The sequence below is a fragment of the Pagrus pagrus genome, assembly GCF_965226575.1.
Source record: "Pagrus pagrus genome assembly, chromosome: 11".
Taxonomy (NCBI): domain Eukaryota; kingdom Metazoa; phylum Chordata; class Actinopteri; order Spariformes; family Sparidae; genus Pagrus; species Pagrus pagrus.
In genome coordinates this window covers 8,836,062-8,857,376 of record NC_140195.1, presented here as the reverse complement: position 1 = coordinate 8,857,376, position 21,315 = coordinate 8,836,062, and the positions used below count along the sequence as shown (strand labels likewise).

Genomic DNA, 21,315 nt, shown 5'->3' with positions numbered 1-21,315 from the left:
AATAACCTGAAGGTCAGAGCTTTCAGGGATAACTAAACACTTGGCCTGTGTGAATCACAAGACTGGTCAGGAACTTGTGGGAATACTGGGGAAGATTACTTAAAGGAGTACATCAGCCATTTGTTATTCCTTTGGGGGAAGGAATAGAGACAGATGAACAAAGAACTGTCAAAATCAAAGCAGTGGTGGCTGAGATATACAGATTTTTCATTGGCTAGGATGGGTGAAGCTCTTTCAGAAATGATCGATCCTACATTTCCCACAATGCAACTAAAAGCATTAGACCATCCCAGACTTTAAATGTCAGTAACTAGTATAAATCCATTAATCCTGACTTTACCTTTGCACACACATAAGTAGTTAACGTCATACCATGCAAATATTTACTAATAGAGAATGATAATTATAGTATTATTAAAAGGTCCGTTATACAATGGACGTACCTTGAACCTGTCATTAGGGAGTGTGTTTCATAACAACCAATAATACAGTAGATGTACTAGATGTACATTCAGGATAGGTTGAAGCAGGACCACAAGGAAATCCTGACATGATCTAATTGATTTTGACAGGTGCCCATATCAAATCCCTTATCATGTGATCCATAACAGTCTGTGTCTCATCCTCACTTTCAGAGAGCGTTTGCCACAATAGAGAGCCCAATAACAATTCAGCTTGCATGGACTTTGATGTCATTTTGATCAATTTGGTCTTTGCTGATTTGCACAAAGTTTACTTCAGTAACAGAGGACTAACATTCGTGGATTTTGTCATGTAGAGGAGAGCTTTAAAAATAGTTACCTCGGTCAAACAGTTTCATGTAATGTAAGAGATAATTTCAGTCTTCAGGGGGTTACAGAAAAAAACTTCCACAATGGGTCAGCGCCTGAGCGAGGATTGTGACCCAGACAAGGAAATTGATGTGGCAGAGCTGCAGGAATGGTACAAAAAATTTGTCGTGGAATGCCCAAGTGGAACACTTTTCATGCACGAGTTCAAGAGCTTTTTTGGCGTTACTGAAAACAAAGAGGCTGCAGATTACATTGAAAACATGTTTCGAGCCTTTGACAAGAACGGCGTAAGTACAAACCTCTGTTGTGTGGAAGTATAAGCCTTGTGCATAGTCATTTTCTAACACTGGGCACAGTAGTAGTGAGGATTTGTTGATTGCAAGCATTTTTGATAATTGTAGTTGATGAAAGATTTACAGGCAATTTAAAAACAAGCAATTTAAACACGTCGACTTGGGTTCCTGGGAAATTACAATGGGCATTTTTTCACTATTTTCTGATGGGTTGTAGTTTAAACAATTAATTAGAAAAGTAATTAGCAGATAAATCAGTACTGATAGTAAAAAGACTCATCAGATTTGATCTAGAATACTGCAGGACATAAACATTTTGCGTCTAAGAGCCCGTTTGTAAAATTTAAACTCTTTCTCTCTTCATGTACGCAGGACAACACCATCGATTTTCTGGAGTATGTGGCAGCCTTGAACTTAGTCCTGAGGGGTAAATTGGAGCATAAGCTTAAATGGACATTCAAAATGTATGATAAAGATGGAAGCGGATGCATTGATAAAACGGAGCTTCTTGAAATTGTGGAGGTAATATTCAATATTACACAGTCACTATAATATGCAGCAATTGATCTGTAAAGCTTTCAAAACATGATAAATCAGAGGGCTATAATTAAATGTAGTCAACCTCAGAGTCACTGTAACAGACTTCTTTCCTGTCACTCTCAGTCTATTTATCGACTGAAGAAAGCCTGCCATGGAGAGCTGGATGAAGACTGCAATCTGCTGACCCCAGACCAAGTGGTTGACAGGATATTTGAGCTGGTTGATGAAAATGGAGATGGTGAGTGTTTGTAACAGTTTTCTGACAGCTTAGTAAAAAATGGTTCATTAATGATTCACAAGGTCCGTGTCAAAGTGCTGTAAGGGCTTTGTGGAGTGTGTAAATGTGAGAGTGTGCCTGTGTTCATTGTTGGGAAGGCGTATCTCAGCTGTACAATGTACAATCTCATTACTAAAAAGATAAATTAATGAATGGAGAAGTGTATGAAATAAGCCCGGAGAATAACCGTCCCTCGTTATCTAGGGGAGCTTTCTCTGGATGAGTTCATTGACGGAGCGCGGAGGGACAAGTGGGTGATGAAGATGCTGCAGATGGACGTAAATCCTGGGGACTGGATGAACGATCGAAGGCGCAGTGATAACTTCTAAGGCTGGAACATGGACTGTCAATCTATCATGTACACACATCATTTATGTGTGACAAATCATGCTGTGATTTTGTATCTACAGCAGTTTAATGTATATAAAAGAAGACAACACTACTGTCATTCTGGCATTGTATTACCATATTCTGCTTGCAAACGGGCTTTTTGTTTCAGGTTCTGCACTATAACAGCAGTTACGTTACATTATTTAATGCAATTTACGGTCTAGTAGGTCTGTTTAGGTCTGTACTTTATTGCAGTTGACACTGCAGCTATAAGTTGCTTATTGTCTTTCCTTTTTTTGTTTTGTGTCATAAAATGGGCATATAAGTTATTCAATAAGCATACTGAAAGCCCTTACACAAACATGTTCCACCATTAAGAGGTGTTTTCACTTATTCAGGATGATAAGACCTCTCCTCAGGGCTGTGTGGAGCCATGTACAGATGGAGAATGGTGATATTTTTTCCTCTCTCCCTCATAATTTTGTTGCACCTTTTGGGAAAACAACAAACTTTTGAATATTATTGGTGTGCTCAGTTTGTGGATCTCACTGATTTACAGTGCGAATTCACAGTTTTGATCTGTGAAATCTGAATAGAATCTAAGAATGTAACAATAATATAAACAAAAATAAATAAAAACACCTGTGAGGGTTTGGGGGGGTCTTTTGAAAACAATAAACATCATAAATATACACCAATTTCACACTGCCTGTTTTGTTTAACAGAAATCAGATGTATTGCACGAAATAAACTATGAACGTTGCTAGTTAAGTTTAATTCAATTTTAAAAAGTAGGCTATCTACATTCATAGAAAACATTTAAATAATGTAATGACAGATCCAAAGACAGGTAAGGACAATTTTGTGATTTTCAAGGATGGTTTCAGGTTTTTGTAAATATATACAAACAATGTAAAGCTCAAATAAGCAGTACATTTATGGATTATGGAGTTAATAGTTAATATACGCAACATATAACCCATATTTCCCTTGTAAAATCAAAGATAAAACCCAGAAACCTTTAAACCTTTGGCCATTTTCTATCATCCAGGAAGTGCCGCTTATCTATAAAGTCTCGGGTTTTCTCGCGAGAGCATAGACAGCTTCTTCCTAGTTTGCTGCAGACTGACAGGTCTACCGTGCTGTCAAAAATCACCCCGAAAGTGCGTTCATTTGCCATTAAAACGTCCACCTCCTGTCAACTGTTCGTAAGTTTTACGAGACACCTTACTGTCACACGATATGCTAGCTAACGCGTCTTCTAGCATTAGCTGAATGCCGATAACTCTGCGTTGTTTTGATGCGTGTTCACGACTGTACACGTTTAACAAACTCACCGGACAAGTGCTGCGCTCATTGTCGTCAATGTCGTCAGAGCTTGAGAAACCAGTCTGCAGAGACAAAACTGAGGTAAAGCCTACACTTGTTTAGGTTTTTACATGCGTTAAAAAATTGTGTTTCTGTCGTACATTGTCCTCCCGGACGCCAGTTGTTTATCTGCTGCTCTGACGTTGTGTTTCCTCACTTGGTGTAATGCTGCCCCCTCCCGGCCAGCCAGCAGAAGACAGCTGGAGACTGAACTATGTCACTGGGAACCTGTTCTCCTGCCCCGAGGACGAGGCTCTGGCCCACTGCATCAGTGAGGACCGCCGCATGGGGGCAGGCATAGCAGTGATGTTCAAGCAGAAGTTCAAAGGGTTAGACGAGTTAAAAAAACAGGGTGAGTCAGACTTTCTATTAAAAAATCTACAGTGAAAATGTCTCACTGCTTCCCAGGCAATCATTTTGTGTAGCTCAGAGAAACTGCTTTTCTTCTGGTCTACAAAAGTGTAGATTTATTGTTGGAAAAATGATCTTATTCTATACTGCCTGATATTATTACATACTGTATGTATTCTGTATCAATTGATGCAAATGGTTAGATGCATTGATAACCCAAAATTAGTGCAGGATATTGGGATATTTTAGTGTTTCACTTGCATTTTGTGAATATTTTTGGTCCCCGAATATAATGCGACACATGCATACTCATATCCCAATATCCCTAATTTATTTTGAGTAGTGTATGACTCCGCCATCTCATCACATGATGTCTTACGCATCATTTTGTACACATTCATCCCAAATCTGTCCTTTTTGGTGTCTTTGAGAATTGTAAATGTAAAATGAATCTGTGGGTTGCACTGCACAGCATGAATTTGTAGTGACCACCAGTGGGTCAGTGAGGTTTGAGGGGATTTAAAAGAAAATATTTTTGTATTGTTTCTTACCTTGATGGGGACATTTTCTTTCTATTTTCCAAACAGAAAAGCTGACAGGACAGTGTGCTGTTCTGGAAAGAGACGGACGTTTTGTCTACTATCTGGTAAAGATGTGACATTTAATTAGAACTATTCCCTAATATGGAAATTTAAAAAACAAGAAATTATAATTGTTGCCCTCCTGTTATTTTATTGCAGATTACAAAGAAAAAGGCCAGCCAAAAACCAACCTATGACAGCCTGAGGCAGAGCCTGGAGGACATGCGGTCTCACTGTGAACAGAATGAAATAACAAGAATATCAATGCCCCGGTATGTATTAGGGATGCAGATTTTAAGCAGTTTCTGTTATTAATAGTCGGCTACCTTAACAACAATCAATTAACGGTTAATCATTAATAATATAGGAAATATGTTGGATGTTTTTCCCTCCGAAAGGTGTTTTAACCACTGACATGATCTATGTTGATGCAAAATCAGCATTAAACATCAGTTACTTGAATAATAAACTAAATAACACAAAGTAATGACCTAATTTTAATTGTTGAGCTCCTGTTTGCCGTTATTTAACCTCTGGCCCAACAAATTTAAACCCATATCGAGGATAATAAATGGCTAAAATGTAATAATATCAGTTTGTATTGATTCGTCTGTTGTTTTTTTTAAATTACAAATCCTTTGTGGATGTCGGTGATAAGTCGGTTAATGATTAATAATTAACATCCCTAACTTGTATCATTTCCAGTCACTTAATGATGTGTCATCAAACCAGCGCGCTCAAGAGAGATGTACTCATTTACTCAATAAGTATGCCAAGATTTTCCTCGTTACTGTTCCAGTTAATCTGTATATTTTTCTCTCTCTTTCCGACAGTATCGGTTGTGGCCTGGATCGACTGGCGTGGGACAAAGTGTCTGTGATACTGGAACAGGTGTTCAAACACACAAACATCTCCATCACTGTCTACAGCCTTCCCGAGAAAACAGAGACCAAAGTGATGAAGGAAAACATGCGCAGATGATCGATGCAAAACTTTTGTTGTAATATTTAGTTTGTTCACTTCTCTGTATCATTCCCACAGCATGTGTCCCTGATCTTAATCCTTTTCAATGAAAAATGTTTTGTTAAATAAACTTTCTTTGTTGCACATGAAAGTCCACCTAAACTTCATGAATTTCTACATGTAGCTGTAGAAGTATTTCTACTGGTCATCTATTCTTTGTATCTGCAGTCGCCAGTTTTCAGCTATTTACTTCCAAAACACACTGATCTACATTTATCATTAAATCCAGATGTTACTGGGATTTGTCCACCTGTCCCTTCTGGTTTAACAACATGTGGTGTTTTAAACACTGAGCCTGAAGTATCAGGTTTCTCTTTATTCTCCCATTCATCCACCAGGCAATTATATTGTTGATTGAGCAAACAGTGTATTTGCATTTCTGTGTGGCCATCATATAACTTTTAGAGCGCTCATTGAAGCCTCTGCAGATGGTCGAGGGTTTTTTGTAGGAGCCATTATTGATCTGCTCGGGTATTGTACTTTAGTGCAGCCGGGACACATTGTTTCCGTACCAGATGTGAGTCGAAAGAAAGAGGGGTGGGGAACCTGACACCACAAAGTCAATCCCACACATCCATTTTCTCCAGGATAGGAAAAACCTTTTAACACACCATGAAACCTGAAGTGGGAAGCGGCGAGCTAATAAAACACAATCTCCACTCAAAGCAGTCCGATTGCATTAGTTGGATTAAATGCTTGAACTAAAGGGGGCTCCATTTAATAATTTGACAACGTGTACTTCAGGTGTGAGTAATTAAAATGAACCTCGGTGGCAGCGAGACTGTCTGAACAGGCTCAGTAGTTTGCTGCCTGCGACCCTCCCCACTCTCCTCTGGGGCACCTTCAATAATTCAAAAGGAGAAGGCATTAACCGCTGTACACTGCGACTGCCTGCCCATTTCCCCCCCTCATATATCCTGGCTGGCTGGGAGACTGTACTTCAGCATCACTGCAACCAACCCCCACTCTCCTCCTCCACCTCCTCCTCCTCCTCCTCTTCCACCTCCCTTCCCATCCCCCTTCTTGCCTGGCAATTAGACTCCACACTGCAGCAGAGCCACCTAGCCGCGCTGCAGTGAGTGCAGGGAGATCTCCCTTCATATGACCCGCTCGCACACCTCAACACGCTGCAGCTTCTGGGACTGTGCATCCAAATCTGCCCCATCCAACACCCCCTATTTTCTTTGTTCCCCTCCCCATGCAGCTTCTGCCTGCCTGTCCCACTGCGGTCCACTGATTCGCCGACCGATGCTCTCCCCCATTCCCACTCTCGCTCCCTTTTCTCTCTTCCACATCCTCCCCCCCTCCCTCCCTCCTCCTCTGTCCTCCATTCCCTTTTTTTTCTTTGCACGATGCGTATGAAATTGCAGAGCTCAGCATTCTTCTCCACTGGCACTTAGGGAAAAAAAGGAAAAAAAAATAAAGAGAGAGAGAGAGCGATGAGCTGGGCGGGAGGGCTTCTGGTGCACCACATAACTGGCCCCCTTCCAATTAAAGAAGAGAGCTTATGTTATTGAAGAGCAGCTTAGCCAATCAGGAGACAGTGCAGGCAAAGACAGCACGGAAAAAAAAAAAAAAAAAAGCAGCAGAGCGAGTGGGCAAGAGGAAGGGAAAAAAAAACTGCAGTGTGTGTGAGTGTGTGTAGTTTTTATCCCTCCCCTGAGCAGATCTTTATCAATTTGTGTACTCCAGTCTTGGGGTGCATTTGAATGGGTGTCTGTGTGTGTGTATCTGTGGCAGAGTTTACAGGAGGACAGGGTAAAGGTGTGTCTAGAGGGGCTGTGTGTTAGACTCCCCTGACTTATTCATTCTGAAAACTGGAAATAAGAGAAAGTAAGAGAAGATTGATTATTTCTCTCTCTATCTCAAAGTGTCTCGGAGCCTGTGGAGAAGGAGAAGAGGAAGCTTGTTGTCCAGAGGAGAGCATCCTGCACGAAAGGTAAGCAGCTGTGTTCTCCTGCTACTCCCGGCATGCTGGGCTGTTATTTTATTTTACACTTCTGAAGTTGTTTTTGTCTTCTTCGTCAGTGCATATTCTGGATGATTTGCCTTGTTTGAACCTTTCAGATGCAGTGACGCTTAAATATGCGCACAGATTTTTGACTTTAATGGTTTAAAGACTTGGCAGAAGAGCAGAGGGAAAGGCAGAGAGGAAGCGAGAGAGGGAGGGAGGGAGGGGGAAGGTTAGTGCGGGACTCCCTGATGCTTCTAGGCAAGTTTCTGTGCACACGGTTCTCTAGTGCTGCAGTATCCCATTACATCCCAGAGCAGAGCTGCCTCAGCATCCGTTCGGCTCCGGCCAGAGTTATACCAAAACCAGCTTTTGTCAAATGCCTCTTTCCATTTGAACTTATGTATCATCCCAGGTCGGGATAAGAGTAAAGTTTTGCTTTTTTCTTTTTTAGCTGATAAGCTCAGCCTGCTCAGTGCTGCAGCCCATATTAGTTTTGTCGTGCATGCTCTCATTGTGTATTCTGGGTATCACTGGGGTTGCTTAGATAACAGCTGGAATTGGCTCTGATAGGGTTAGAGCTTGGTGATGAGTTTTTGTGTTGTTTATCCGGTGTTGTGGGACTTCCTTCAGCCACAGCCTGCAGCAAAAGTAGACTCTCTGATTGGGTGATCACGGCTTACCGACTACATCGCATCAAGGAAGCGGAAAAAAAATAGTGTTATCATGTCTGTGGAGTATTTATACACTGAAGATGTGGTAAAATGAGCTCAAACATCAAAGGAGAGTGAAGCGTTCTTTGTTCACAGCTGATTCATACTAACACGTTTTTTTTTTTTCATTATGCGTTAATTATCAGCTTCTCAAAGCATATTCACAGTTTCTTTATTACCTCCCACTGTCTTTTTTTGGAAGTCTGACCTTCATCATTTGTGAATGAAGATACGACACTGTCCAGCAGTGGGCACTGTGTGTTTTCTCTGCTGATAATGTCTGTGAACGCTGGCCTGCTGCAGAATGGGAGGAAATATGGATGGACTTAGTGTATTTTGTGTGGGCACGCTGAAGAGCGTCGTTAGACAGGATAAAGAGTACAGTGTGTCCTGGGGTTTTCACATTACCTAGAAGAAAGGCTAATACCTTTCACCCTGAGATAAAAGATGTGAGCACAAGGCATCCTTGAACCTGACCAGAATCACTGATCCCAGTAACTGGTTTTAAATAAGGTTTAAATTATTCAACAGTGAGTAATATGCAGGGATAAGGAGAGGGCTGGGGAGGAAATGTAAGTCATTTCAGCACCATGGACAGAGCTCGGACAGAAGGCTTTTCATTATGGAGCTTCCTTCAGATTCTTTGAAGCAGACCAGTGTTTAGCAGTGAGGGTGGGATGACAGCAGATTCTTCTATTTTCTACGTATGACCCAATAAATTGTCCGTCTGTACACATTTCCAAGCACCTATCGGATGTTGCAGTCGACTGTGCTCATCCTGTCTTTTTTGCCTTTTCAGTTGAAGACATGAGGAAAACACTTTTCATTATTCATGTAGCTCTCCATTTTAGAGCACAGTCTGTCTTAAGGAGAACCATGTGTTTGTGAAGAGGTGCTGAAGACTCATCTCCTACCTGTTTCCTTTGAAAAAAAAAGCTTTGTCCTACCTGTGTTTCCACTGAATGCTCCAGGTGGGAGCGTCAGCACTGTGGGTTTTTTTTGTTCTGCCTTCTTTTTCACTGAAAAGCTCGGAGTGACACATCAAACTGTGGGATGAAATTGAATGCAGCAGCACAATAATTCAGGTTTGAATTCACATGGAACCAGGCCTGTCACAATAGTTACATCAACACATATATACATGACTTCAATCATTTTTGCTGACCTTGATATTGCCCGATGTGTGTATGTACAACTTTTGTCAACAAAGCCCAACAGTCGATTTTTTTTATTGTTATGGTTGTGTGTTTTTATGTTATTTATGTTTTGTTAAGGGCTCGGTATCAAACTTCGAAATGTCTTGTCATTCGATACCGAATTACAGTAAGTAAGGAGTTAATCTCATCAGCCTTAGTGAGCCAATAAGCATGCGGCTTGCTTGTTGTGCCAAGATGTAGTAGTGCTGGTGATTGGCTGTCTCGAGGCATGCAGGAAAAACTCAAGGTTATGCCCAGAGACGGGGCTCACCACGTGTTTGTGTAGCGTAATCTTTTGTTAAACAGATTTCATAAAATTAGTATTGAAAAATGTATCGTTCAGGTACGGGTATCAAAGTCAAGGTATCGTACCAGGATCGCCATTTTTTTAATTTTTTAAAAATATATTTCAACATTTCTTTCACATTCCAATTCCAATGCTTGAATATTATTTTAATATACTCTTTTTTGCAAATAAAAGAAGTATAATTACAACATTAAAATAATTAAAAGCTCCAGAATATATGGATTTGTAAATATTTTTCCACTGCTAGACACTGGATGTCTCCTACTTCACTTTAAAGTCCACTCTCCCACCCCTTTAAATCGGATTATCAATGTGAAAATAAGAGGAAATTAACGCTTTGAGCAATGAATTTGAAAACAGCCTTCTGGTGTCAAACTCTGCACACACATCTCTCTACATCACAGTGAAGCTTAAACATTCAGCTGTAGGACCAAGAAGAAAAACACATTTTTGGTTGGAGCAGGACTTAATGAAAAGGTAATTGTTCTTTGAAAGGGTGTCCTTCCTCAGGCTGGGACCAATTATTCTACTATTTGGCTTTTGGTTCGATGGGTAGGTATCCGTTTTTTTCAATTTAGAAATCCGGATATTTGTATTAAGCCTTTTTGTTAAACGCAGTCTAATAATAAAGGTGCAAAATAGCTGTTATTATACCTTGTTTAGCCAAACCACTCAGGATAACAAACATGCAAACACACCAAACCCTTTGGAAAATGTATTTATATTCATTAACAAGTAACTATAGAAACAACAATACTGTAGGACAGCAGAATCCTTATAAATGAATACCCTTATTTAAACCGAAAGACACAGGTTGCAAAGCTATGCCATCCATCTCGGTTGAAAACAGAGAAACATCTGTCTCAGTCCTTCACGTGTCATGTGCAGCACTCCCTCCACCCTCAGCTGAAGCTTCAACTAATCACTGTTGATTACTACCAAAACTCCGGAGCCCAAAAAATGGTATTATATCATGATTATATCAGTGGCATGGTCTTGAAATGACAATAATATAATTTATTGGGATGGTTTCTATCAATTTACACTGTCTAACAAAAGTACTTATTGTGCCAGGCCGTCACTGATCCATCAGGGTGATAACACATAATCAAAAGGATAATATTGTTAAAGGCAATACATTTTGTCAGCTGATAGTGGCTGTTAGGTAAATATGTTTCCCAGAAATTACTTCAAAAACGATTGAAAAGGTTGTGCAGACGTTGTCATTATGTTACACCAGTGAGAAGAAAATCTAAAAGCACGTGAGGACGGCAGCCTGTGCTGTTCAAACACCTGCTGTCACATGAAGCCTGCTTTCATGTCACAGTCGAGAGCAACCAAGAAAGTGTCTCTGCGGGACGCAGCCGGCGTACTGAGAAACTCAATCAGAAACCTCAGCTCTTTAATGACAAACGGAAATGAGACCCCTCACCGCTACCAAGAATTAGCCAGTATCCCTCTTTTAAACAGAAGGCGAGTGCGAGCGATGGAGGAGATTTAACCACTTGTAATTAGACTGAATGGCTGCTTTAAACACACAGACCTGTACCCTGTGATTTTCTAAACTTGAGTATAATTCAGTATTTTAGGTGCTGCTTGAATCAGGCTTCTTAGCGTATACATGTGCAAGAAGTCACTTCAGTAAAATCCTAAAGATTGTTGGTGGGATAAGCAAGTTGCCTCCCAAGGTTATGTATGTCTATAAATGATGTACAGTAAGTCTTTTTGTTTGAGTTTTAGGGGGTTTTGGAGAAGGGGAGCAGCTGCCGGGCTTGTCATTGCTCATCCTCCGTGTATGACACCCTCTATCCCAGGCTGTGCGACATGGGCGTTTAGTAAATGATGGTGGTACGCAACACAGCGGAGCAACAACGGCTGTCACCGTGACATACTACAGTTAGGAACAGTCCCCAAACTCTCTGTGTCAGGGCGAGAAGACGTGCTGTAAAAAGTCACCAAACAAGCAGAAATAGAACAACTCCTGCGTTGTTTGGGCAGATGATGAAGGTGAGCCGAACCTCTTGGGCATCGTAGAATGACACTGTGATAAATACCATAAGGTGTCAGAAGGACAGTAATGTGCGTGCGCTTTCTCTGTAGCCAGGAAGAGGGCACTTTATCATAATCTCCATGGAAAAGGTTACAGGATGTGTTTATGTATGTATTTGTGTAAATGTGTGTAAGTATGCATGCTAATAGGGCTGCAAAAAGGATTATTTTCATTATCGATTATTTTGCTGTTTGTTTTTTATGATTAATTGATTGCGTGCGATGCTGGACCAGAGTGACCTCCTGTGATAGCTTCATTTGTCCAACCAGCAGTCCAGAAACCAAAGACTCTTCATTTACTATTATTCTAAACAAGACATTTGTCAATTTGTGCTCGAAACATGACTGAAATGGTTAATCAATTATCAAAATATTTCTGACTATTAACTCATCTTTGCAGCTCTACCTGCAAGTGGAGAGCAGGATTTTATAAAAGAAGAAAACGAGAGACCGTGCTGAACACGTGGACTGCAGTCAGCTTTAAGAGTGTGCAGAAACCTTGGCATTAAAGAGACAATAGCAACGAGAGGAAGGCGAGGCGAACGATACGAGCATGGGCGAGAGAGGGCGAGAGATAGAGCGAGAGATTGAGAGATTGTCAGAGGCAGAGCAAGAATGGAAGAGAGTGGGTGTGCATAGCAGAGCTACGAGCACTGCAGTACATTGCGGTGCCCAGCCCCCGCTGTGTTCTCTGCTCACCATCCGGTTCCAGGCACTGAAAAGACCCCTGCAGCAGCAGCAGAGCAGCACAGCACAGCACAGCACAGAGGGCTGCCTGCTGATGAACAGCAACCTTACAAAGAGCTTTTGACCCGCTGTTGTGCTTTCTGGACATCTGATAGTGCACAGATTTTTTTTTTCTTTTCAAGGAGCGAAACACGACGAAACAGGCGACCTGCGCCTGCCAGCGCATTGTCATGTAGAGGGAGGGAGTAGTCAATTCACGCTCCCCCTGGATTATGTAAGCATGTAACACATTCACTTCACCCGATACCAGCTGAATCATTCCACCTTCCCTGGCCGTGTTTTCCTCATTAGGAACATCTGCCCTCGCTGTTAGCCTCTTTGCAAACACAGACAGACACATTATTGAACTTATTGAAATGGTAACAATAGGGTGACAGACATCACGTCCCCTTAAATAGCTGCTGTTTGCACGCCTGGGGTTTGACATGTTGCTGACGATGACCAGTGTGGTGAGGAAGAAACAATGGTCCCATGAATAACTGCAAAGAGCTTCATCTCACGTGGGGCACATTTTAAAGACAAAAACACTATTTGTTCTGTGCAGGATGCATGAATGACTCACACCCGGTCGCCTCACACTTAAGTTCTCTCGGATTAATTATAGAGCTTTTGGCCGGGCAGGCAATACTACTCTCTCTCTGTCACACACAAAACACGCGAGGACCCAAACACATGAATGCAGATGTGAGATGAATCTTAATCATGGTGAAAGCTCTAGGAAACGAAGGAGACGCTCGTTTCTGCTTCCATAAACAGTTGCTACGTTTCCGTCCCACTGCCTGCCCTGGAGGGGGGTCGGACGGCTGAAGCGTGAGAGAGCTTCCCTCCTTGTATGTTCTCCGGTTCCCCCCCCTCTGCTTTGCTGATGTGGCTGATTCACATTGCCTAGCGCGGACTCCTGTGACAGGGTCTGATCGTGTCTCTCGCCGCGCTCAGGAGCAGTCGAGTCAATTACAACTCGGCCAGACAGGTGTTTGAGCTGCTAAGTGTGTTTGCCTCTGCATATCAGGCGGTGTTTGTTTCTGATTTGCAGCAGGCTCTGAAAGTGATAAAGCAAAATGACTGCATGTGCTGGTAGTGAGTCACGCCGCCTGCAACTAATAGTAAATCCAACTTGCAGTGCATTGAAGGCATTCATTCACATCAAATGTATCAGATGTTGTGATAATTGTACATTCTTTTCATTGCTTGAAAAGAAATGTCCAAGATTTCTTGTGCATCTTGTGCGTCCTTCAGGAAAAAAGATGTTTTTTACATGTGTAGTTATTTTCTGCCTCGTGTGAGACTGTGAGAACATCTAACCTTGTAAATTCTCTTGGAAAAAGCATTGCTACAGTCATGCCTTTGCAACAGCGCGCTATTCACAAGGTGCTGCTTGGAGGAAAAATGCCTGTCTTTAACCGTGGATGCTTGAGATTGTGGTCATGAAGGGAAAAAAAAGAAAAAAGAGAGAGAAACACTCAGTGGTTTGTGTGTGTGACAGAGAGAGTGGGAGAAAGCGGCAGAGTATTGTAGTGTGGGTGAGCTGCAGCAGGGATTCGGAGTGCTGCATTGAGCTGCATAATTAATGTTAAGAGGGTGGAGCTTAAGGCGGAGATAACTTGCCATGAAGAACAAGCCTCTGCAATTCTGCGTGAAACACATCTACCTCTTTTTTTTTTGCCCCCGTGTTTGTGTGTGGCATCGCTCTCGAGCACAGGCGGACGAGGATGGAAGCGATATTCTGATCCAAGGAGGCACAGTCAGTCGCTGTGGTCCAGCTCCGTGTCCCCGTCCCATCTGCTCCCTCGGCCCTCAAAGCCAATCACTCTCCAGTGAGCCGCGCACCGCAGCCAAATGGCCTCGATGCCGTCTGCACGGCTCTGTTAATCATCCAATTTGTAGCAAAACAGCTTCCTATATGACACATCTGGTGTAGCTCTCATCTTGTCTGTCTGAATTGGACCATGAGGAAGGAGGACGAGGAGTAGGAGGAGGAGTGGCTTTATTCTGCAGGATGCTGTTATATTTAGTCACCTTCTTTACAGATTGTTGTTCAGTGCTGTGGTGAGATTGTGCTGACTGCTTATAAAAAAGGAAGCACAGTCTTACAGGAGGCTTGCTGTTTTTAGCCTCTTTGTCTTCAGAGACAATCTCTATTATCCTCTCCTCGGTTTATTTTCAAACACAGCTTCCCTGCATTACAGACATCTCCTGCAAAGCGATGTGTATTCAGGTCTGCACATGCCGAGACATGTGTTTGACAAAGATGCAGCCGGGGTCGGTGCTGATCACTCCGGGATGTGAATAAATGTTAACGGAGGCATGTATTAAACCCATCCAGGCTTTAGCATGTACGAGTGTGTGTGCTGTCAGGGCTCAGGATCCCTTTTAGCTCCTCATGTCTCCAGGGCATTATTGCCTGGCCGGTGACCACGTCTATACCGCCCTACTCCGCTTGCACCCCTGTCACCTAACCTCATCATCACTGTAGCTCTTCTGAGTTCTTGACATCTATTTTGCTGCAACATGCCCAGCCTTCACGTCCTGGCTGCTTTACAGCAAAGCTCTGCATCCCTGTGAAATAACACCAAAAAGTGTTTCAAGCGTTATCCATATGTTTCTTTTTTGATTGTGTTTTATTTCCTTTTTTATTTATAGCTCAAAGCGGCGGCACTCTTTGTTGCCAACAGCTACTGTGGGGATCTGTCCTTGTCAGAGCGGCTGAGGGATCGCACGGAGGAAATGCACCCTGTGTCGGCTCCAAGCCTCTCTATACACAGACAGGAAGCTGGTAATGATGGCAATTTCATTCCAGTCCCCCAAGAGCAAGAAAATCACACTTAAATTACAACCTTGACATTATCAGGCGCAGGTAGAGGATACAATTGCACCTTGGAGGTGGAAGCCCAAGAAAGGTGTAAGGTGCATCCTATAGCGATGATATCAAACAAGTTTAGGAGCAGTGATTCAATATTGTCTGAGCAACGCTGGTTGTCTTTATCTTATCGTGCCAACAGTTGTATTACGAAACATGCCTTCAGGGTCTCGGTGTGTTTAGAAAGTAGTGCAAAGGTTTCGTATGCATTTTCCTCTCTGTTGTGCCTCTTTCTGCCCTATTGGAAATGGCATCTGGCAGCAGAATCTGAAAGGTTTTTCTTCCTGCTGAGAGAAACAACACAGAACACAACTCATTAAGTCTATTTTTCCTGTCCCCTGAAATCTTAGAAACGAGGAGACGTTTTCTGTTTTCTTTCCCTCTCCAGTCCCATGGGGTTTTGCAGTTATTGAGCCGAGTTGCCATTTCTTAGAGTTGCCAAGTTAGAATCTGCCCATCTGACACTCGGAGCGCTCGGAGCGCCGCAAACATCAACAGAAACCTTGAAAAAAAGGAAAATAATCCCGCTTTAAAATAAACTCAGGCTTTGAAATAGTTCTGATTGTGTGTCATGCTGTGAAACGTCCTGAAATTAGTTAAAACCGCAGGCTGCTGTTGTGACGAATTTCAAATGTGCGTTGTTTTTTCAGTGCACCCTACAATCTTCTGCGATCTGTGCCTTTTAGTGTTTGTTTGTAAATCAGAGGTATACGAGGACTTATGTTTTTCATTAGAGGAACATGGTGCAGTGTAATATCAGCCAGAGAAGGGAGAGAAATGAGGAGAAGGACGAGAGAGGAGGAGGGAGAATACTTTAGCTGTGTGAGTAGGTGCTCAGCATGACGGCTGCTTCTTTTCTCTTTGAGGCCAGTTTGAAGGCGAAGGACACAGCATACAAAAAACTAAAATCACTTTGAGTTCAAACAGTAGTGTTGGGTATGGATGCATTTATATCTGCATTTCACTGGTCGTAGAACATGCTTTGGTATTTGAACCTTTAATATATGATTTGAGGAAGGTCTCTGTATAACAAAGCATGTGAAAATGCAGCTTTTTTTTTTACCAAGATAGTTCTGAATACTGAATGGACAAACAATGAGTCAATACAACCAGTGGTAGAGTACATTTACTCAAGTAGCCTATTGTACGTGCCGATTTCTACTTCAACTCCACTACAATTCAAAGGGCAATACTATACATTTTACTCTACTACACTCATTTGACACTTGCATTTTACATATTTAAGATTTTTGCACATGAAACATAAAACAATTAGTCAATTAACCCAGGCACAAACCCTATCATGCAATGTTGAAGAAAGTGAGAAAAATTCCTGGATCTGCAGCAGAAGTTAATGGGATCTATTCTGGGCAGGGAGACCCATCCCCCATCCAAGTTTCGTGGAAATCTCTTAAGTAGTTTTTGTGTAATCCTGCTGACAATCAGACCAACCAACCAACAAACCGACCAACAAACCGACCGACCAACCAACCAACCAACCAACCAACCAAAGAACCAACAAACCAACCGACCAACCATTGTTTGTCAACAGTGACATAACTATTAAATGCAGTTAAAGTAGGTTGGTTATTATCAAGTATTACTGAAATGAGCTCTACTTAAAGCAACTACAACAGTCCTGCTTTTACATCGTACATAACCATTCAGTATTTTTACTTTTAGTACTTTTTCGTGATTATATTTACATACGTCTTCTTAAAGGTCCGATTTGTGAGAAAGTTGATTTTTGAGTCTCACTCCCAACTCGTCAAATACTCACGCTTTGGGATCGCTACCGACCCGACCCACAATCCCAAAGCATCAGTATTTGACAATGTTTCTTAATAAGTGGACCTTTAAATAACAATTCCAGTGCAGGACTTTTGCCCTTAACAGCCGCTATCAAAACATGTCTGCTGGATTCACCGTAAGGGTTGACCCCCAGTCTGGTCCCACACTTCTTTGTGAAACAACTCAAGCTGTGTGAATGGCAGGTCACTTATGTTGCTTTGTAAAGCTGAAGGTGCTCCACTGAGTGTTGAGCCATCCTCTTCGCTCATTCTCTACTCAGGTCATTGTGCTGCTGACACTCCCAGAATAAAAGATTCCCAGCGTTCATTTGTATTCAGGCAAACCTGTTTTGGCTCCGACAGCATTGAAAGGAGTGTCAGTAACAAACAGAAACAACTGTCTACAAATCTAACTTCTCTTGGATCTTGAAACGAGTCAAGTATAACGTGCGACTCGGCTGTCTGTGCCAGCCAAGTTGAAGAAGTCTTGCAGATTCGATCTGTCCCAGAGGGATTATTGACATGGCAGCAATTTGGTTGCCATCTCCAAGAGCATGATGGAGAGTTGCAATATCTATTTCCTCCCATGATAAGGCTGGTAATAGTCGGGCCTTGCAAGAAAGACACGGCATTCATTGTACTTTATTGATCAAAATAATTGCTCCCATCCTTTTGTCCAGTTACACAGGCCCACTCGCAGGATTGTTATCTGGAGAGCGGTTCGTAAATGAATTCTTTTGCAATCTTCACTCTCATCTGGAGATTTTTTTCCTGAATCATTATACACAGCCTCACGATACAAACATCCACATTGCACTTCATCTTACCGACTGTGTGTCCACTGGTTGTAATAAGAACGCTTTTTTTGAATTGCATGGCCGTGTTAATGGCCAGGAGCTTGCATGAGAGTGGTTGTATAATAATAATCTGACAGCTCGCGGAGAAAAATAGGTAAAGAAGAGGGGTGGGGGTGGGGGGGAAATACCAAAATGCCGCTGTGGTGGCCTCATATCCTGCTCTATCCTGGAGCGAACTGTGCACTAATTCGAAGTGATCACGACTGTTGCAGGGTCTAATTTCTCCCTCCATGTTGTTGCAGTGAGTCAACATTTTGCTCCATGCATTGCTTTGCCTACCAGTACAGAAATTCTTTCCCCACTGTCGAAAACAACTTGACTGACGTAATGATTAATGAAATTTGGTTCTGCCAGGCCACACAGGGTTCACCCTTAATCACTGTGGCAACTGGTCTTGCTGGAGTTTTCTTTTTCTTTTCTCGTCTTCGGGGCGGACCCTGGCTCAAATTCTACTTTTGTGTTAGCCAGTCACAAGCAGTGGTCTCTCATATTTTCAGTCTGAACATGGCGCTTCTCATGCCAAAGAAACCAGCACTTTTTCTAATAAATATGCTTATTCTAAACCCAGAAGCCACTGCTGAATCCTGATCATCTGTGACTGCACAGTACTCAACAATTCTCACAAACACAAATGCTTTCAATCGCACGCGGCTCAAGTTTGTGTATCCTATTTTAGGTGTATCGAACCCTTTTGTATCTCACCTGATTCCCTGTGGGAGACTGTGGCGCGGGAACAGTGCAATTCAGATATTAATTACAACATCATTGCCCTCACCGGCTAATTAAAAACCCAGCGGATGAAACTACACCCATCCACGATGCCTATTCTGCAAAATGATTCCCAATGTGTTGTTGTGAGTCATTTTGACACCCCCCCCCCCTTTTTTTTTTTTTTAAAGAAAACCTTCAGTGTTTTTTAAAGATGATGGTCAGGCAGTATCTGAGCCTGTATCGTTTCATATGGAGCTCTGGAAGTGATGTGCATGCCTGTGTACTGTCTGCTGTTATGTAAACCTGACTGCTGTGGAGTCTTCCAATGCAGCGCAGGGTGCCGTCTATCTAGGACATGGCTGGTTTGTGCCCCCTCATTCAAATGCGTCAAAGGGGCTGCGAAAGTGAGCTTGATATTTCGTCGTTTTTTTTTTCTCTCTCTCTCTCAGACTTTTTCCACTGAAATGTCATTGACACAGTGAGGCAATAATTTAGTTAGCTGTTCTTTCACGGGTGGTTCAGGGGCAAAACCCTCACCTACCACTGCAGAGACAAAGTGAGTACAGCTCCGGCTTGATCCAGCCTTCCAGCAGACACAGTTGGTTGTGCTCGTGGGTGGGAAGCCAGTGATGTTCTTGTCACTGCTGCTCCTGGAGGTTAAATGGTGGAAGACATGATCATGCTTTTGATTTTGATAGTTTTGAAGTACCAATTAAACAGTTGGTAACAATTCATTTTACAGGTCTGGGAATTTCATGGCAATTAGATGGTTATAACCAAGCGACCTTCAAATTACCACATAATAATTGATAATAATCCAACAAGCAGTTGACAAATAGCTGATAATTTCTTTAACACATTTCCAGGAATCTTCCAAATAGTTTCTGCTTAAATGAATAGTTCACTCTAGAACGAAGTTCAGTCATTATCGACTCACCCTCATGCTGATGAGAAGTCCGGTGTAGTTTCTTATTCCCCAGAGTGCAGCTGGAGACCCGCGGGGGTACCCTTCTGCAGCAAAAGTCCATATAACGGGCATCAATGGTGTCCGAGACGAAAAGGTCCATAAAACTACACAAAAACTACACAAACTTAAGTTGCCTAATAAATGTAGAGGTGTGAAATGAGTAATTACCTAAATATATACCTCTGAAATCTAATGGACTAGAGGTATAAAGTGACATATTATGGAACCTTACTCAAAATTGTATTTATATACAGTACTTAAGCCAATCAACTTGACTACTTTCCAGTATTGATCAATATATTATATTGTTAGACTGCTGTACATGTTTGATTGGGATGTATATTGATAGGATTGTTGGGACTCCACACGACAGCTGTTTCAAGGCTTCTTGAAATTATGTTGGCTACAAAAATGTGCACCGAATTGAGATCCTTTTGACATTGAGCCTCATTTTCTCTGTCGATTTGTCAGGCCCTTTGATCACTGTGCATGCGTCAGTCTGCGTGGTGAAAAAGTTTTTACCCTTGAGATGAGTTTGAGAGCGTGATGCAACTGAGCGCTGTGATCAGTGGACATTGTTTTTGGATTTGACAGGACTGATTTTTTTGACATGCTTTCTGAAAGCTATGCTTTCGAATGAGGGTAATTGAATATCATTCTTTTGATATTTGTTTTTTTTCTATACAAGAGTTTCTTAAAGTAGCACACGACACCACCCCTAAATAAATCAGCTGGAATAATTTGTAATGCGGGTTACATTCAAATGCTAACATGCTAATTAGCATTAACAGAGAATTCTTGATTCTTTCTAGAATCAATTAATGGAAAAAAAACAAAGCTAACCGTGAATTTCTAGAAAGGATGTAACTACATCATTTGCTTCTGCAGTTGTAAGACGAGACTCTTTGAAGCTGCTGCAAATAACTTCTGTGTTTTGCACTTTCCAGGCGGAGCTGTTATTTATAAAATGAACTCAAATCGGTTGGAAAACAAGTGGAGATCTGATTGACTGTTGTTTTTGGAAAAAGGGGACAACTTCTTGGCTTGGCTCGATCTCAGCTGTCGAGCTTGTTGTCCCACACCATGTTGGCCGGGTTTCCCCGGAGCCTCGTCTCTATGAGAAATGAACTGACTTACAGGGACCAGCTGATTGTGCTCTCAGTCTGAAAGCAAAGTGAAACTGCGTCGTGCCATTACAGAGTAATTCATGCAAACACTGAAATTGACATTCTCTCCTTATCTAGTTCTCAGCATGCGGCGGAAAAGTTTAAGAATCTCTTTACAAACGTTCTTTTCATTTTTGCAGCCTCACCATTTTCATATTACAAAATGGAGCAATGAATCCAAATTGGAAAGTTAAGCTACAATAGCAGTAAAACCTAGAGTGCATTATGTGTCGGTGCAGATTTTAAACAGCTTGTGCTGCCAGCTAAGCTGCAGCTCCTTGTGGGTTTTTTAGACGTAATGTTGGAGCATTTAGTCGATTCAAAACCGAGCCGCTGATTTGTGATGCATATGCATTGTGGAGAGTTTGCATATTTCCTACAAAATGACAAAATCAGAATGCAGTTCAATATGACTTTTCATATTTGTGTTTTCCTTTAATTGAGCTTTAT

At 41.9% G+C, this 21,315-nt stretch overlaps 3 protein-coding genes across 5 annotated transcripts in view; all 3 read left to right on the top strand.

The window, feature by feature from the left end:
* Positions 1-874: 874 nt before the first annotated feature.
* On the top strand, positions 875-2,230 carry guca1b (guanylate cyclase activator 1B; the record flags this gene model as incomplete). Its single annotated transcript, XM_084366443.1, has 4 exons — positions 875-1,078; positions 1,457-1,606; positions 1,748-1,862; positions 2,106-2,230. 4 exons carry the CDS (start codon positions 875-877, stop codon positions 2,228-2,230), a joined length of 594 nt encoding a protein of 197 aa, XP_084222569.1.
* Positions 2,231-3,328: 1,098 nt separating this feature from the next.
* Positions 3,329-5,638, top strand: oard1 (O-acyl-ADP-ribose deacylase 1). Its single transcript, XM_084366439.1, has 5 exons — positions 3,329-3,641; positions 3,786-3,951; positions 4,538-4,596; positions 4,691-4,803; positions 5,365-5,638. The coding sequence occupies exons 1-5, from the start codon at positions 3,507-3,509 to the stop codon at positions 5,510-5,512; spliced, it is 621 nt and encodes a 206-aa protein (XP_084222565.1). The 5' UTR covers positions 3,329-3,506; the 3' UTR covers positions 5,513-5,638.
* Positions 5,639-7,165: 1,527 nt separating this feature from the next.
* The window catches only part of LOC311265856 (synaptotagmin-2-like), a 67,945-nt gene continuing 53,795 nt past the window's right edge, over positions 7,166-21,315 (top strand). For 2 of the 3 annotated variants that reach the window (XM_084367918.1, XM_084367915.1), the window contains exons 1-2: positions 7,192-7,318; positions 7,426-7,493. The gene's annotated coding sequence lies outside the window, so the exon portion shown is untranslated. The other variant, XM_084367916.1, reaches the window with a different exon arrangement.

Excerpts from the sequence above, each read along its gene's own strand:
- oard1 (XM_084366439.1), top strand. The coding sequence starts at position 3,507 with ATGCCGATAACTCTGCGTTGTTTTGATGCGTGTTCACGACTGTACACG. Across the intron at positions 3,642-3,785 it reads TCTGCAGAGACAAAACTGAG|CCAGCAGAAGACAGCTGGAG; the intron begins GTAAAGCCTACA and ends CCTCCCGGCCAG. Across the intron at positions 4,597-4,690 it reads GACGTTTTGTCTACTATCTG|ATTACAAAGAAAAAGGCCAG; the intron begins GTAAAGATGTGA and ends ATTTTATTGCAG.